Source organism: Schistocerca cancellata, chromosome 7 (genome assembly GCF_023864275.1).
Source record: "Schistocerca cancellata isolate TAMUIC-IGC-003103 chromosome 7, iqSchCanc2.1, whole genome shotgun sequence".
Lineage (NCBI taxonomy): Eukaryota > Metazoa > Arthropoda > Insecta > Orthoptera > Acrididae > Schistocerca > Schistocerca cancellata.
The window spans coordinates 130,725,745-130,741,151 of record NC_064632.1 but is presented as its reverse complement, the minus strand read 5'-3'; the positions used below and the strand labels follow the sequence as shown (position 1 = coordinate 130,741,151).

The 15,407-nt window shown below is 37.0% G+C and overlaps 1 protein-coding gene across 8 annotated transcripts; it reads right to left on the bottom strand.

Moving 5' to 3' along the window:
* Positions 1–459: 459 nt before the first annotated feature.
* LOC126092612 (protein HEXIM1) lies at positions 460–13,994 on the bottom strand. 8 transcript variants are annotated; one of them, XM_049908316.1, is made up of 6 exons: positions 12,619–13,968; positions 7,930–8,048; positions 7,692–7,773; positions 4,788–4,941; positions 3,153–3,396; positions 460–741 (listed from the first exon to the last, which is right to left on the bottom strand). In XM_049908316.1, exon 1 carries the CDS (start codon positions 13,818–13,820, stop codon positions 12,621–12,623), a length of 1,200 nt encoding a protein of 399 aa, XP_049764273.1. In that variant the 5' UTR covers positions 13,821–13,968; the 3' UTR covers positions 460–741; positions 3,153–3,396; positions 4,788–4,941; positions 7,692–7,773; positions 7,930–8,048; positions 12,619–12,620. The 8 variants fall into 8 exon arrangements, 7 of the variants coding, with proteins under 7 accessions (XP_049764273.1, XP_049764272.1, XP_049764275.1 ...); XR_007521369.1 differs by lacking the exon at positions 3,153–3,396 and having other exon boundaries at positions 4,818–4,941; positions 13,896–13,994; XM_049908315.1 differs by lacking the exon at positions 3,153–3,396.
* Positions 13,995–15,407: the final 1,413 nt, after the last annotated feature.

The window sequence follows — 15,407 nt, the reverse complement described above, 5'->3', positions numbered from 1 at the left end:
ACAAACTCAGGTCAACACAGAATAGAGGCATTCAGAAAAATCTGATTTTGGTTCACTTTCACATGCTGTTGAGTGTCCAAAGTGTTTCATAAAAAGAAAAAATACACCAATGAACAAATAAAAAAGAAAAGTCTGTTAGATAGGACTTGGAAACAGTGTGAGAAGCTTACACAACATAGGCTTGAAGATACTCCACACGCCATACTAAACCAAATGGCACATCTAGTTAGATCTTGTTCAACAGATGGCAGTAGTGCACAACTTGCTAATTTAAAATTTAAAAGTACATCACAGTAACTACATATATTATTACAAGTTGTAGATTATACTTAATCATGTGGAAATACCCAGACAAAATTAAATGTGGAAGGAAAGGAATATGTACTAAACACATGCGTGTTCACCACTAAAAAATAACATGTAAGGGGCACTGCACATGACAAAAATGAAAGCATTCCATCAAAATACATAGAACTTTACTTACTCAAAAATACAGGCAATATAATAACAAACTTTAGGGGTTTATTCTTAAAATCAAAAGATTACAAAAACTTCACATGGAGATGGTACAATAATCCTTCATTAAGGAAGTATGAAAGGATTTATTCATGACACAAAACTTATACATTTACAAATATTGCTCCAAGTGGCCACTTCCTGCTTCTGCACAGCCCCTGAGCCCACATTCCATACTTGTGCCATGTTGTGGGACACTCCTGATACGTTTCAATTTTGGGTCCCCTGCAACAAGTACGCAGACTATATTGCACAAAGCCATTTATCAGTTATATGTTACATAAGTAACATCTTTTCTCTGTAATGTATCATACAAAGTGTATTGAAAGATATGTTACAAGGTATGGTGGTTGGTAGGCTGATACCATCTGAGGATATTGTGCTAATAAAGCTACGTTTGAAAACAGTTTGTTTGCGTGCTAACAGTCTGAAACATGGAAGAGGATGCACACAGTTTGGACAACACAAGCTAGGTAAGGAGAAAAGGACACAATGCACATTACTGTCTGTAACACAAGCTTCATTCACTTTCATAAGGTGTTCATTATGATCACCACCAACTTGATACATTTTGTTTATCGCCTGATGATGTCTCGAACTACTGGAAAGATTCCTGGCATATCGCAGATGACCCCAGCAGCTACTTGTAATCATGCCACATGATCTAGTGGTGACTCCATGGCTGTCTCTTATGCCAGGATTTTCATATACCCCCAGAAATGAAAATACAATGGTATCAGGTCTGGTGAGCGAAAGGCCAGGCTATTGGGCCTCTGCGTCAACTCCATCTGTTGCCAAAAGTGTCACTCAAGTGGCCATGTGCGACATTGTCGAAGTGTGCTAGAGCTCCATCCAGCTGGTTCCACAGGATACGCTGGATGTACAAAGGCACCTAGTTCAACAATCCCGATAAGACCTCTCATAGGAATACAAGGTAACTGGGACCATCAACGGGCAGAGGCATGATGTACAGGGCTATATGGTAATAAATGCAACCTGCTCACATACTGGCAGTAAAATAACATTGGTGGTCTTGGATATGCAGGCCATGAGGATATTCTTCCATCCAAACATGGCTGTTTCTGATGTTGAACATGCTGTCCCCAATAAAGGTGCACTCATCAGAAAACAGGTTACATCATACAAAATGAGGATCCTGCCTTTTTTTTTTTTTTTTTTTTTGAGGAGGCATCAGAAAAAGTTGACGAGGGACGTCATACTGAATCATCACATGAGCCTTCTGGACTTCATGGGGATGAAAGTGCTCATCATGCAGAATGTCTCATGTGTGAGACAACTCTTGCTTGCAGTTGCTCTGCAAAATGCTGTTGTACAGCTTCAGCAAACACTAGTTTACGGCTTCCCTGCAGGTGTCCAATTGGGTGACCATTAGGACACAAGCTGGCCATTTCCTGTAAATGTCTCTCCAGTCATGCAAAAGTGGTGCAGGGAGTCTGTGACGTTGGGGTAATGGTCTTCATAGAACCAGCAAGCCTCTCTCAAGTTCCTTTGGGCTTCCCTGTACACAGGAAGCATGTTTATGTACTCTGCAACAGTGTACACAACTGCCTTTGTTTGTTCCAATTTTGTGACAGCAACATGAACGACTGTAAACTATGTACAGTATGGAACTACAGAACAAAAGACAGCACTGTATTTTACCACTGTATACATAAGACTGTTGAGTTCTATGTATGTCATGTATCAAATGAAACACTACCACTGGGAAACAATCTGACCTCACAGTACCCACAATACGCTCTCTGTTGCTTGTCTGCATTGTTCTGTTTATCTGTGATCCCATTTTGGAGACCCTACTGTTTCAACAGTGTCAGAGTGACTACAATTTATACCGTCTCCTTTACTCATTGCCTAGCATGTGTAGTCCAAACTGCCTATGTCCTCCAAATTTCAGAGACACTAGTATGCAAACAAAGCATACTCTATGTTACCTATCAACCTACCTACCTACTCACCTATCAAGCACCACCTCTTGTAACATACCTTTTGGAACATCCTGTAGAAATAAACTGACACTATCTACATTGGACATGTCCTACAATTTTATACAACCTGTGAAATTGTGCAAATTTACTGTCTGAATAAAACTATATATAAATAAAAGTTCCAAGGTAAAGTTAGAAGATTTCCTTCATCATATTTATAGCAGATTTTCATAATAAGAAACCATACAACACAAAGTTAACTATGCAGGTGTTGCTTACTGCACTGTTAACATTGGAGGGCCACTTGATGAGAAGAAGCAATTGGGATGGATGTCTCTGGAAAGAAAGAAGTGCTTTGGATACTACTTTTTAACACACACACACACACACACACACACACACACACACACACACACACACACACACACACACACACACACAGAGTTCTGTAAATTCTGTAAAACAGTACGTATATGACACGATTCTTTTTTTTAAATGTAGATTTTTACTTTTGCAATCTAGTTTGGAGGGGGAGCCGGGGGGGGGGGGGGGGTGTAGTGGAAGTGTTACCTATCCCAAGGAACCTTAACAAAAGCAAAACAAGACGATTTTCTATTTTTTGTCGCTACATAGAGGTTTAATTTCAACACTGTAGATTGTTTTATTTTATTAGCAGGCACTATTACTTACGCATAGTACATGAAACTGATGAAAACCAAGATAAGAATGACATAGGGTGATGTTCCCAAAACAAAACTCCGTGTTATCATATTGGTACCATTCAAAATTAGCAAATCACTTCATTATCTTCTTTTCTTCTTTTTTTTCCCACACATATAAATCAGTACTATGAAATACGACTTCGCGGGGACTACTCAGGAGTATGTTGCCATCGGATATGCCAACTAGCTCTGCAGATGGAGCGATTGAAAAACTGTAGCACAACATAAAGGAAATTATTTTAGATAAAAGATGAACATTTAATTTTGATGGGTGACAAATTTGGTACTAGCAAAAGGAAAAGATGGAGAAAACAGTAGGAGAATATGGATTTCTGCTTGAAGCATAATTTAATCACTGCTAACATGTGGTTTAAGTATCATAACAGAAGACGGTACACCTGGAAGAATCTTGTGACACTCGAAAGTTTCAGATATAATGGCAAGACAGAGATTTTGAAACCAGATTTTAAACTAACACAATTCCGGGGGCAGACAATAATTTATTGGATATGAAATGCAGACAAACTAAAGAAATTGCAAAAAGATAGGAAATTAGGGACATGTCACCTCATTAAATTGAAGGAACCAGAGATTGCTGAGGGTTTCTGAGGGAGCATCAAGTACTGTGACTGAATAGGGGAAAGGTATACAAGGGAATATGAATGGGTAGGTTCGAGAGATGATGAAATGTAGGCAGCAGAGTATAAAGTGGGTAAAAAGATAGGGCTCAACAGTCTTCCCCTCTCCTTCCCTCTTTCCTGACGAAGCAGCCGTTGGTTGCGAAAGCTAGAATTTTGTGTGTCTGTTTGTTTGTGTATCGACCTGTCAGCGCTTTCTTTTTGTAATTCACATCATCTTTGTTTTAGATATATTTTTCCCACGTGGAATGTTTCCCTTATAAACATACACACAAAATTCTAGCTTTCGCAACCAACGGTTGCCTTGTCAGGAAAGAGGGAAGGACGAAAGGATTTGGGTTTTAAGGGAGAGGGTAAGGAGTCATTCCAATCCCGGGAGCGGAAAGACTTACCTTAGGGGGAAAAAAGGCCGGGTATACACTCGCACACACACACGTATCCATCCACACATATACAGACACAAGCAGACATATACAGAGGCAAAGAGTTTGGGCAGAGATGTCAGTCGAGGCGGAAGTGCAGAGGCAAAGATGTTGTTGAATGACAGGTGAGGTATGAGTGGCGGCAACTTGAAATTAGCGGAGATTGAGGCCTGGTGGATAACGGGAAGAGAGGATATATTAAAGAGCAAGTTCCCATCTCCGGAGATGTGCAGTAATACTGTGGTCGACAAATGCATGCGTAAGTCAGATACAGATGACTTGATGCCTTCCTTAATTTTTGTTTACTGTTTGCAATTTCCGTCAATTTAATATTTATTTTGCACCTACAAAGCAGCTTGTAATTGGCAAATTTACATTACAGTTTCACAGTACTGTGTAGAAAAGTAGCACATATAAAATTAGAAATTTGGCCAGCCCTACATGGAATGAGCCCTAAATTACAATTTATCAGGCACAAATTATGCCACACATGACTATTCATTGAGATTCTTTCATCAAGAAAATTCTAATTCACATTTTTACCAGCAACTTCAAATGGAATTGCAGATATACCATTAGCAGTGCACAAAAAATGGCTCCTCGAACAAAGATATATCACAATTTGTTGATGTCCGATCTGTCAACGATCTTCTTTCTCCATACACCATGTTGACGAATAAATGGTGGATGGATAGATCTGGAAAAACAGGACGGGATTGAAATTTAGTTACACAATATGATCACTAATAAATGTGTTTCTTGTAATAGTATTATTAAAACTTTAAACAATGGAAAGTCCTGGATGGATTACTAATAATATTATAAAAAGGACAGATAGCTACTTGCTATGTAGAGGAGATATTTAGTAGCAAACAGGCACAAGGAAAAGACCACTATACAGACGTGTGTGTGTGTGTGTGTGTGTGTGTGTGTGTGTGTGTGTGTGTGACGTATCTCCTTTACATGGTGAGTAGCAATCTGTCCTTTTCATTTGATTGAAATTTTGGAACAGATGCACTGCACTGCATTTATCACCAACTATGTCAAGTGATCAGTATGCTAGGTATGGTAAAAATGTATTCATAGAAGTAATACACCATGACAAATTATCATCATCAATTGTTGATGTAAATAGCCGTTAAGTGTGTCTAATGAATAATATCTGATAAATACTATGTCTGCTGAACATACTTTGTTGGTAAACATACTAACACACTGCACATCAAAGGAAGTTGACTTAAGTATGATTCACTGAACATGTAGAAAACTGAAGCAGATGTAACACCTCAGTTAAAAGTATACTGAAATCCACATGATCACTGTTTTTTGGATCTCACAGGGCATCATACTGTGTAATTCGAAAACAGTAAAAAGTTACTAGCTACTACCATTCAATGTTATTGGATTGCTTGTTTAGTGTTTTGAAACTATCAAGATCAAATGTACAGAACTGCTCTTATAAAACGCAACATACCTGCCTACACAATAACCACTGTGATATCAAAATTAATCAAGCTGCACTTTAAAAATGAATCCACATTCATCACATGGTAAAGAAATTTATTTTCTGAGGCAATGAAAAAACTATTGAGATCACCAGTTATTTTTGACAGAGTTTTGTTTTTCTAAAAACAGTGTTATTTACTGTGTATTTTTATTCCATTATTAATAAAACTGTACAACAAAATGATGCTTATAGTAAGAATATTTTATGCAACTCCTCTGAACAGGCATAAATTATAAAAACAGAAATTTTAAAATGGCATTCTTCTTCAGCCTACAAATCTGTATTAAATCAAGCATGAATACCATTATTTTTTCTCATTTTTCCTGTCTCTATGGAGGTCAGCATTGTTATATATACGGGGTTTGGTGGCGTTAGTGGCATTTTGTGGCCAGATATTTGGTATATATGAATCATATATCTAACTTAACTTTGTAACAATATTCAACCATTGATTCAGACTTAATAACATAGCACGAGAATTTTAACGAAACAGTCTTAGAACTGGAAAGTTCATAGAACATTATCACTCTCAACAGTCAATAATTTTTGCTATCAGTAAGTGGTAGCACCTTTGAGGTACATACAGCTTGGCATCATCTTACTGCAGACGAAATAAGATGAACTAGACAGTGGACGCTGTCTACACCTTCTAAAACATTTCTTTCAAGGTTATTCCAAAGATACTCTATGGGTTTTAGGTCACAAGACTGAGCAGACCACTGTAGCAATTGAATACTGTGTCTTTCAAACCATTCAAACACTGCTCTGGTAACATATGATCTAACATTATCATGCACATAGAGGAATTCAGTCCTGTACTCATGAAGGATCAGACGCACCAATGGCTGCAAAATGTTTCGAATATAAAAAATTGCTCATGTGTCCTTTTACAAAAATGAGGTCTGGTTTTCTACTGGTCATTATTCTTCCACAGACCACAATAGAAACTCCTTGAAATTTGTGTATCTGCTGTAAGTTTCTAAGCCCTTCTCCATTCCCTGGTTACCTACAAGTAAGCACTGTTCTTGAATCTGGTGGGACTAATCTGTAAAGAGGACTTGTCCTCACTGATCCACTGCGCGATTCGAGTAACAAGAAATTTTAGAGACTGAGAGGCCTCCTTCACGTAGCACGGTTCTGATAATTGGGTTGAAACAACTACATTACTTATCTTTTGAAAGGTACTTTTATTCTGGCAATTAAAAGTTCTTTCTCACATGACTCCAATGCACAATAATCTGCCTTGGCCTGCAGTGGTAACCCTTTGTTTTCTTTGGTGCCTTTCTTCTGGGCTGGCAAACTGTTGATAATGAGTCCATATTCTTGAAAATAGGCTCTTTCTGTATTTAGAGACCTAGCAACAGCTTGTGTTCTCCCGTTTTCAGTTATTGCAATCGCCTTAAACATTTCATCACAGTTTAAATGACAATGCTCTTCCGCCATTGAATCTATTATTAACAGTTTACACAGTTACCAGTCACTTATGTCCCCTGCTAAAAACACAATTTTTTTCCAATGTGGCTGTTCTTCGGACAATTCTGATGTGTGTATCAGAAACAAATTTCAAGAGCCACACTGAAACTATTACCTTAAAATATCTTTCAGTGCATATAGGAAATATTCTATGAATATAAACGATGTTTTCTTTTGATTTCAACTTTTCCTAATTCCGACCAATCTTTAAACAAATGTGTAATGTGAACTGTCATTTGCAAATGAAATTCCAGAAATAAGAAAGAAATTTTTGTGTCTACTGATGTTTAATCATTACTGACTTTCCTCTGCACCTTAATTTATTTGCAAAATATTACTACCTGCTACCTACAGTTCTCTCTCTCTCCCTCCCATTAAGTTCAAATATGTACCTGTCATCAAAATACATACAGCATACACCACTTTCCAGGACAAAAACTTGTTCTTAACACCCAGTATGTGCTTACCTGTAGTGTATGCTGCAGACCCTCCAACAATCTCACCATTGCTGAGATACCTTCATGATGCCCCCAGAATACTAATCAGATCCTATAAATGTAATTCATACATATCACTGGAAAATTCACTTAAATACATACAATGTTCGTATCACCTTTTCAATTAAGTACCTAACTACAAACTTTTTAATTCATTTCAAACTATAATACAACCTTGTTTTTCACATATACTTGTAGGAAAACTTACACTTTCAAGCAGAAATGCAGGACTATGGGAAGCCATGTTGTATTAGCATTATCACCTCCAGGCCCCCTCATCCTTTATGGTATCTGCCACAGTACCTCAACTCCTGATGACCTACAGCACTGAGAATGAAGATTGTGTTTTTAATTAGTCGAAACAGATACCAGGGCTTTTTAGTCTGATTGTTATGCTAAATAAATTTTCTTAAACACATCTTAATCTAACAGCAAGCACGTAGAATCCAAGATTAACTTATGGGGAAAAAGACAGTTGTATAATACATACTGGGCAAAATTGCAGCTAATCCATTGGCAACATTCTTTAATACTGACTGGTCAATACCTCTATGAACATTTTAGCCCCCCTCCCATATGTTAATAAAACTGATTTGTCCCATAACCCAAGATAAATTTGCAATACTTAGAAGACAAACCAATCAGAAATGAAGCTTATACATGAAGTGTGCCATCTAAACTTAACATTTACACAATGCAGAGTGTTTTATAACAGGTAACAGCAATATTTGTATAGGGCAACTACTGGCATATTATATAATATTATTCCTCCTATGCCAGATTTTACTCCATGACTGACTAAGCACTGGGCTCAGGACAGAATTCCAGTGTGCAGCTATTTTTGAAGGGGAGCAAATGACCACTCTCATGAGGTGCACAATGATAATGTGTAAGGTTTTTGGATTGTGTAAAATTACAAAAAAAATCTTTTGAGCACCATAATAGAACTTTATACTTATTAGACTTACAAACTTAGTGCAAATAGCATTTGTTCTGTATGTAATTTCTTGGGCAGAGTGGTACTGCATTTCATTTGTTCTTAGTCGGGAGGAGGATGAATTTTTGCAAGCCCAAGATGGGTCTACCAAACTAGCTGCTCCTAACTCTGAGGAATACGAAAATTAAAATTTTTTTGATCACTACCAACTCACTACCTTTCTGTCACAATACCTACCTAATCTCCCATTTCTTTCAGATACAATGTTTCAAGGTCTGTTCTCAAACGTGCTTTGGAAGAGTGCACTGACCTACACAACCCAATACAAAACTGATGCATTTTCTAATCAAATAATATTAAAGAGAATCTGTTTAAATACCCCATCTGTTTTCACGAGTAACCATGGTTTATTTACTTTGATACCAGCACTGCAAAAATAGACATTTGTTTCTCCTGAAAGAAGTATCTTGCAAACATTAATGGAAGATAGTCTGACAAATTCTGGATCACCATGACCATTTGCATTTATAATTATTCCTTGAATTTGTGAACATATAACTCAGACATATTTTACCATTCGAACATTTTTCACATATCAATCCACCAAAACCGGCTACAGAAGTAATATTCACAGCTGATAACTAGTTTTGATCACAGATCATCACTAGTTGACCACGTTGTGCATATATATAGGGAATTTTATTAGTTTTATGTCAATCAACTGATACCATCACAATCTGAACTAGTTGTCGGCAGTCAGTGTTAATGTATACAGCAGATCAATATTTTAAAACATTTATGATCAGCCTTGCACTTATTTACTCTAAAGAGTATGTCCAGAATCCATGTGAACTGTTGCATATCAGTTAGCTGATTTTGTTCAGCACATCAGCCAAGAGCAGAACTCAAGACTGGTTTAAGCTGACACATCCACATTTGTTCCTGCTACCCTTGCAGAGACTTTTACGTAAGAAAAGAATCATGGTTGCCATCTCAATTATGAATGTGTTGATTTATATTTATTGCTTCTAGAAGCAAGTTTTCCTGAGTAACTTAATTTGGGGATCCCAGACATTACACTGATACCTAACCGAAAAACCATTCATTCCTGCAACAATTAATCCAAATACAAGAGGTATTACATATAAGGGAGATGAGGGACAACTACAAGGCCTACCATAAGAATACACACCCATTTCTTCCTAACATGAAAATCTTTTCAAATTTTGTGCCAAGTTGTATATTGGTATCAAATGTCACCTCAACATAGCACAAGTTAAGGAAATATATTTATTTAATCAACGTTTAGCACAGTTCGGAAAGTTTTCTTGACACTAGTTTCTCTTGTGACTACCTACTTACACAACTAACTTCGTATCAGAACCAAAATCTAGTTGCAGTAGGGACATCCAACCTGCACTACCCATTTACTTCCTGCCTGCAAAGTATCTGGAATACTGGGGGCTCAAAAAACACTGAAATGCGACATGTGATATATATATATGTATATATTTCAAAATCAAATATGAAAAATACATCATTATTACAGATATCTATGTGTATTTCAAACGGTCCACGTTTATGTATGATTGTGTGTATGGATCTTCAAAATACCATTTACACACCTGTTTGAGTTAATTCTACAATATTTGAATTTCCATAAAACATAATTGCTACCATTTATACATTGAAAATATGGCAGATGTGTCTTAAAAGTAATATGAATAACAAAGAGCAGCCTTTTATCTTATGCAGTTCCACCAAGAAAGCAAGACAATTCTCTCACTCCTTTCCACACTTCAATGAACTGCTTTTCTTTTCCAGTTATTTGCTTACCAAAAATCACGCCTATCTCAAGCTTTAAACACCAACAAATCAAGCCTTAACTAATATGTTTCTCTGTATCAAAATACACAAATTTCCAATTATCAACAGCAGCAAATGTCCATTATGTGTCACCTCTACTCTTTGCTCACCTCAAAACGTCTGTTTGCCTAAACCTATCAGTATTTGGTTTGAAACTATACGAGAGAGAATATACTCACACAATATTTCGATTCCTATCCATTATTAAAATATTTCACCTGTTTGACACTAATAACTTCTTGAAAGGTTATTGTATAATGAACTCTGACAACTGAATTACTTGGTTCATTGGGAGAATTAAAAAAAAAAAGTTTTATAAACTGCATAAATCAATACGAGGCTCAAATACTTGCTAACAATAAAACTAAAGTAAACCCAGTCTAAAAGAGGCAAAGAATACAATTGTCACTCTCCATGATTATCTTGCTGAATTTGTAATACATTAAGTTAATAACTACTCTTGATTATATGATCTTTCAAAAAATTTGATGGTTTCACCTGCTTTAAAGCATGATCAGTGACACTTTACATACAAAGTAGTGATGACTAGTGTAGGTTATAGGAAACTTAAAAAGATAAAATTGCTGAAAACAGGCCATACAAATGTTTTCATAGATAGCTCCTCATTTGTACAATCGTCTTCACACAAACTGAAGAGAATGACAGAATGACCATAATTTTGATGCACAACAAATAAGTTATTAAAACTTCTGTTTTTAAGTTGCTGTATTGAATGTCTGATAGGAAAGTCTGCCTACAGTTCACTAAACCAAAATAGGACATGTAATGCATGCACATGTATTACATTTCCAGCAATCTGTGATTATGTGCTTTCAGTGGGCAGGATTAACAGGTGTTTCGTAAGTTATGTGCCCGATGACTCCCAAGTACATTCAGGCATTATTTGTACAAAAGCCAGACTAACTGTAAGTCATGATATTATGTTATGTAGGTAATTGGACTTCGACATCAGAAAAGCACACAACTGAACACAATAATTCTGTCTAACTTTACACAATAACTTTTGTACTGTAAAAACAAGCAAATGACAACCTAAAACACACACACACACACACACACACACACACACACACACACACACACACACACACTTGCCAGCCATCCAATCAAACTACCCTCACAGTCACATTAAATAAAAAAAAGAATAAATATCCTATCTTTCAAACCGATATATATTTAAAATTTTGCAGAAAACAAAAACCTACCTTAGAATTTCAAGGATTGTAACAGTGGTATCAGTGTAGCTTCTTATTTACAATTGTGTATATTTTCAATAACGTTACAGTGAAAATAATACTAACATATGTACAAAGAGACAAATATGACTTTCTAGAAGCACATTATACAAATATATAATAAATGCAATATTCCTCATCTATAAAACACTTTATACTCTTATCACGGCGTTTCTTGGAGCCGTTTCAGGAGTTTTTCTACAGCAAATTCTGAGCCATGAACACGTTATCGTAGTATGTCAATGACGCTGACAAATGTGATGTCCTGGTGTTAGTGGTATCTTTCGAATTTCATCTCCAGTCTCGAGTTTGCTAATTTTAGTTTTGGTGAAATTTACTAAAGAATAAAACGCAAATCAAAATTGTCTCATAGCTATCAATAAAAATTGAATTCGTTTCAAAAACTTTGATAAATATTATCGACTGAATAAAAAGACGAAGGGAAAGACACTTTGCACCAGGCAAATTTTCAACTGCTGCGGCTTGCACGAAACTTTCGACATTTGAACCAACTTTGACAGTGCTATTACTAGTCATCAATGACTTTCTCCCACAGCTCAGTCTTCTGCTAACGCTTGCAATTTTGTTGCGATAAATACTTTAAGGGGACAATATTTAACAGAGATTCCATGGTTTACCTTTAATCGAGGTAAGACTGATTAAAATCTAACCATATTAAAGTCACAAAGCACAGTACTCTGAGAATCTAATACTATTCTCTCGCTAACAAAACATTGACAATCAAAACGTTACTGGAAAACAAGATGCACCGGATAAAGCAGTACTAGTAGTTCTCAGTCAGATTAAGAACATCAATATGTAAATATTGAAAGCTTACACTTATTTACTTTCTTCACTGTCCATTTCGCTACTCTCCAACCGGGCAGAACTGCTGCCTTGTGGTACAGCAGTTTCTGGCTCGGGCTCTGCCGCAAACACTTCTGTTAACGAACTACCATTCCTTTGAATTTGGTCTGAATTTTTGTGCTCTTCACTGTCAATTTCCTCTCTCATATCTGCAGTCCCCTCATGTGCCGGACTAATAGGGACATCAGCTGTCGATTTGTCAAACTGAACATTTTCCGGATTTTCGCGGTCAGTGGCATCGATTTCTTCATTTTCGAATCTCACTGCATCAGTCTCTTCACAGTCTTCCATCTCATGTTCACTTTCCGAAGAATCACTGCCTGTTGAGCACGAAGACGATGAACTATCACTTTCTGAATCCACAGACGAAACAGTCGAAGAATTTCTTTTCATATAAGAACGAAGATGATCGTTTTCCCTTCTAAGATGATCGTTCTCTCTCCGCAACTGTTCGTTCTCGAGTTGTAACCTTTCAAGTTCCGCTGCATCCGCCACTCGTTCTTCCGATGCACTGTCTACGCTCACCTGATCCGTAACCCGGTTGCCTTCAAGAGATTTCACTCTTGTCTCCAACATTTCAACCTTCTCCTCCAGCATCAGACATTCTTGAATTAGTTGATTTTTCGACATAGCACTTATCCTTTCTGCGTGGAGATCTTCATAAGTATTTGTGAATTCTTTACTAAGAAATTCGCCTTCGTCTTCCGGCGAGGAATAAAAATAATCATCCTCCGAATCCACGCTAAAACTCGAATCTCGCGCTCTTGGTGGTCGTTGTACAACCGGGACATTTCGAAGATGGTCATCCAATCCCTGAAGATCGTGATCCGCCATCAAAAACTGTGTCGTGTTAAACGGCGCTTCTGGCTGTCCATACGCATATACTTTAGATCGTCTGTTATTTGTCGAACGCTGTTTATCATCTTGCCAAAGACGTGAATACGGTTTCAACCTGCGTCTCTTCGGCTTTCCTCTTCGAGTCTTCTTTCGCTTTCTGAATGCAGTACCTTCACCATTTGTATTAGCGGTGTCTTCTTCCTTTGGCCCGCCATCCACTTGCGCGTCTGTCGACTGCATATCTGGGAGGTTCTCAATACGACGCGCAACGTCACTCGGTTCAATTTTCAAACAAGCTTCTGCAATAGATTCTGCAACTGCAACGCCTCCAGACATTTGTAAACAGTTAAAAGGAACAGTTTCTCAAATTTTTAACAATGAAATTTACCAATAAACGACAGCGAAACTCACTAAACGCAAGAGCAGCAAATATGTCTGCCGTTCTCACCGAACTCCGATCGCCATCTTACCCAAGGTCTCCCACATAACCAGCACAGCGCCAGCTTGATCGTTAAACCGGCCTCTTCATGCCCAGCGCTGCCAACCACAGCCTTCTAAATCTTCCATAGTCGATCGTAAAAGTCGTGATTTCAAACTACCTAAAACGACTGCGTGCATATAAAAAACATTACCTACATGTCTTTTGTAAACTTATATTTCATTTCGTTACCGTAAATGTTCTAGAAATTCAACAACAGTAAGAAATTGCATATATTTTGTAGATAAATTAAAAAGTTGCAAGACGAAAAAAGTGTTCACAAATTACATTATAGAGAATTTAAAGTAGATAAAACCAATACTTCAACTCATCTGAAATAGAAATTAATATAGGTCTTATGAATATAATGGCTTTTGACGTACAGTTTGTATTTCGTAAAATAAATTGACACTAAGGGCTAACTTTGGAAGGGCGACGCACACAACTTATTTCTGTATGAAACTGGCTTCATTGTTCTGATAAAATTATTAAAGTTCATATATCTCCAATATAAATATCTTGTTTCGCATTAAATTTTTGTATTGCGAAGCATATTGCATTTAATTTTTGTGGCGACCTTCAATGTATCTAGATTATATTCAGTATCCCACAAAATATCACCACTAAGTTCTGTTAATTCCTGTCCAAAAGAATATTCTACGTATGCTGCACCATGTCACGTGGGATAAAAATACACACTGTCGTTGGTATGAGATGTGCCGAGACAATGATTGTCGCCCTCTGACCCTTAGTTACGATAATATTACACAGTTTTCGCTAACTTTATTTGAAACTGAGGCACTGTTACATGTTGTCACTTTCCATGTGCTTCACTGATTGTCTTGTTCCAAGTCACTATGTTAGCAGGCCCACTTGCATTCAATACGATTATCTAGCTGTGAAATCATTGAAATTGTTCTGTGGCATGGTAGGTCTCCACACGCCCATGTACAGTATGTGTTCCTCAGTGGTTTACTAACAGTTGTATTGCGATTTCTGAAGACAGTTTATACAAAATGGTATGCCTGGAGAGCAGAAGACAAGATAAATAAAATGCCTTGTAATTTCATGTACAAAGAAGTGGCAGTGTACAAGGGTGCATGGTAAGAATGAAAAATGTCATTTTTGTGCACTTCTACTAAAATTATAATACTCTTTCATAAAAGCTCATTACCATCATACTGAAATTGTAATCAAGATTCTTCAGCGATCATTGGAAGCTTTGTAAATGAAGCTCTGGCGCAAGATATACAATGACTAATAAAAATCATCATTTTTAAGATAGAAAATAGGACTTGCAATTTAATGTACCATTCAGTTCACCATCTTAGGTTACTAAGGAGGGCTACTATAGCTGTTATACTATAAAAATGAACCAGTTTCAATATAACTGAGAAATATATTGACTAGTTCCAAGTATAGTCACCTGTCCGTATACAGTTTAT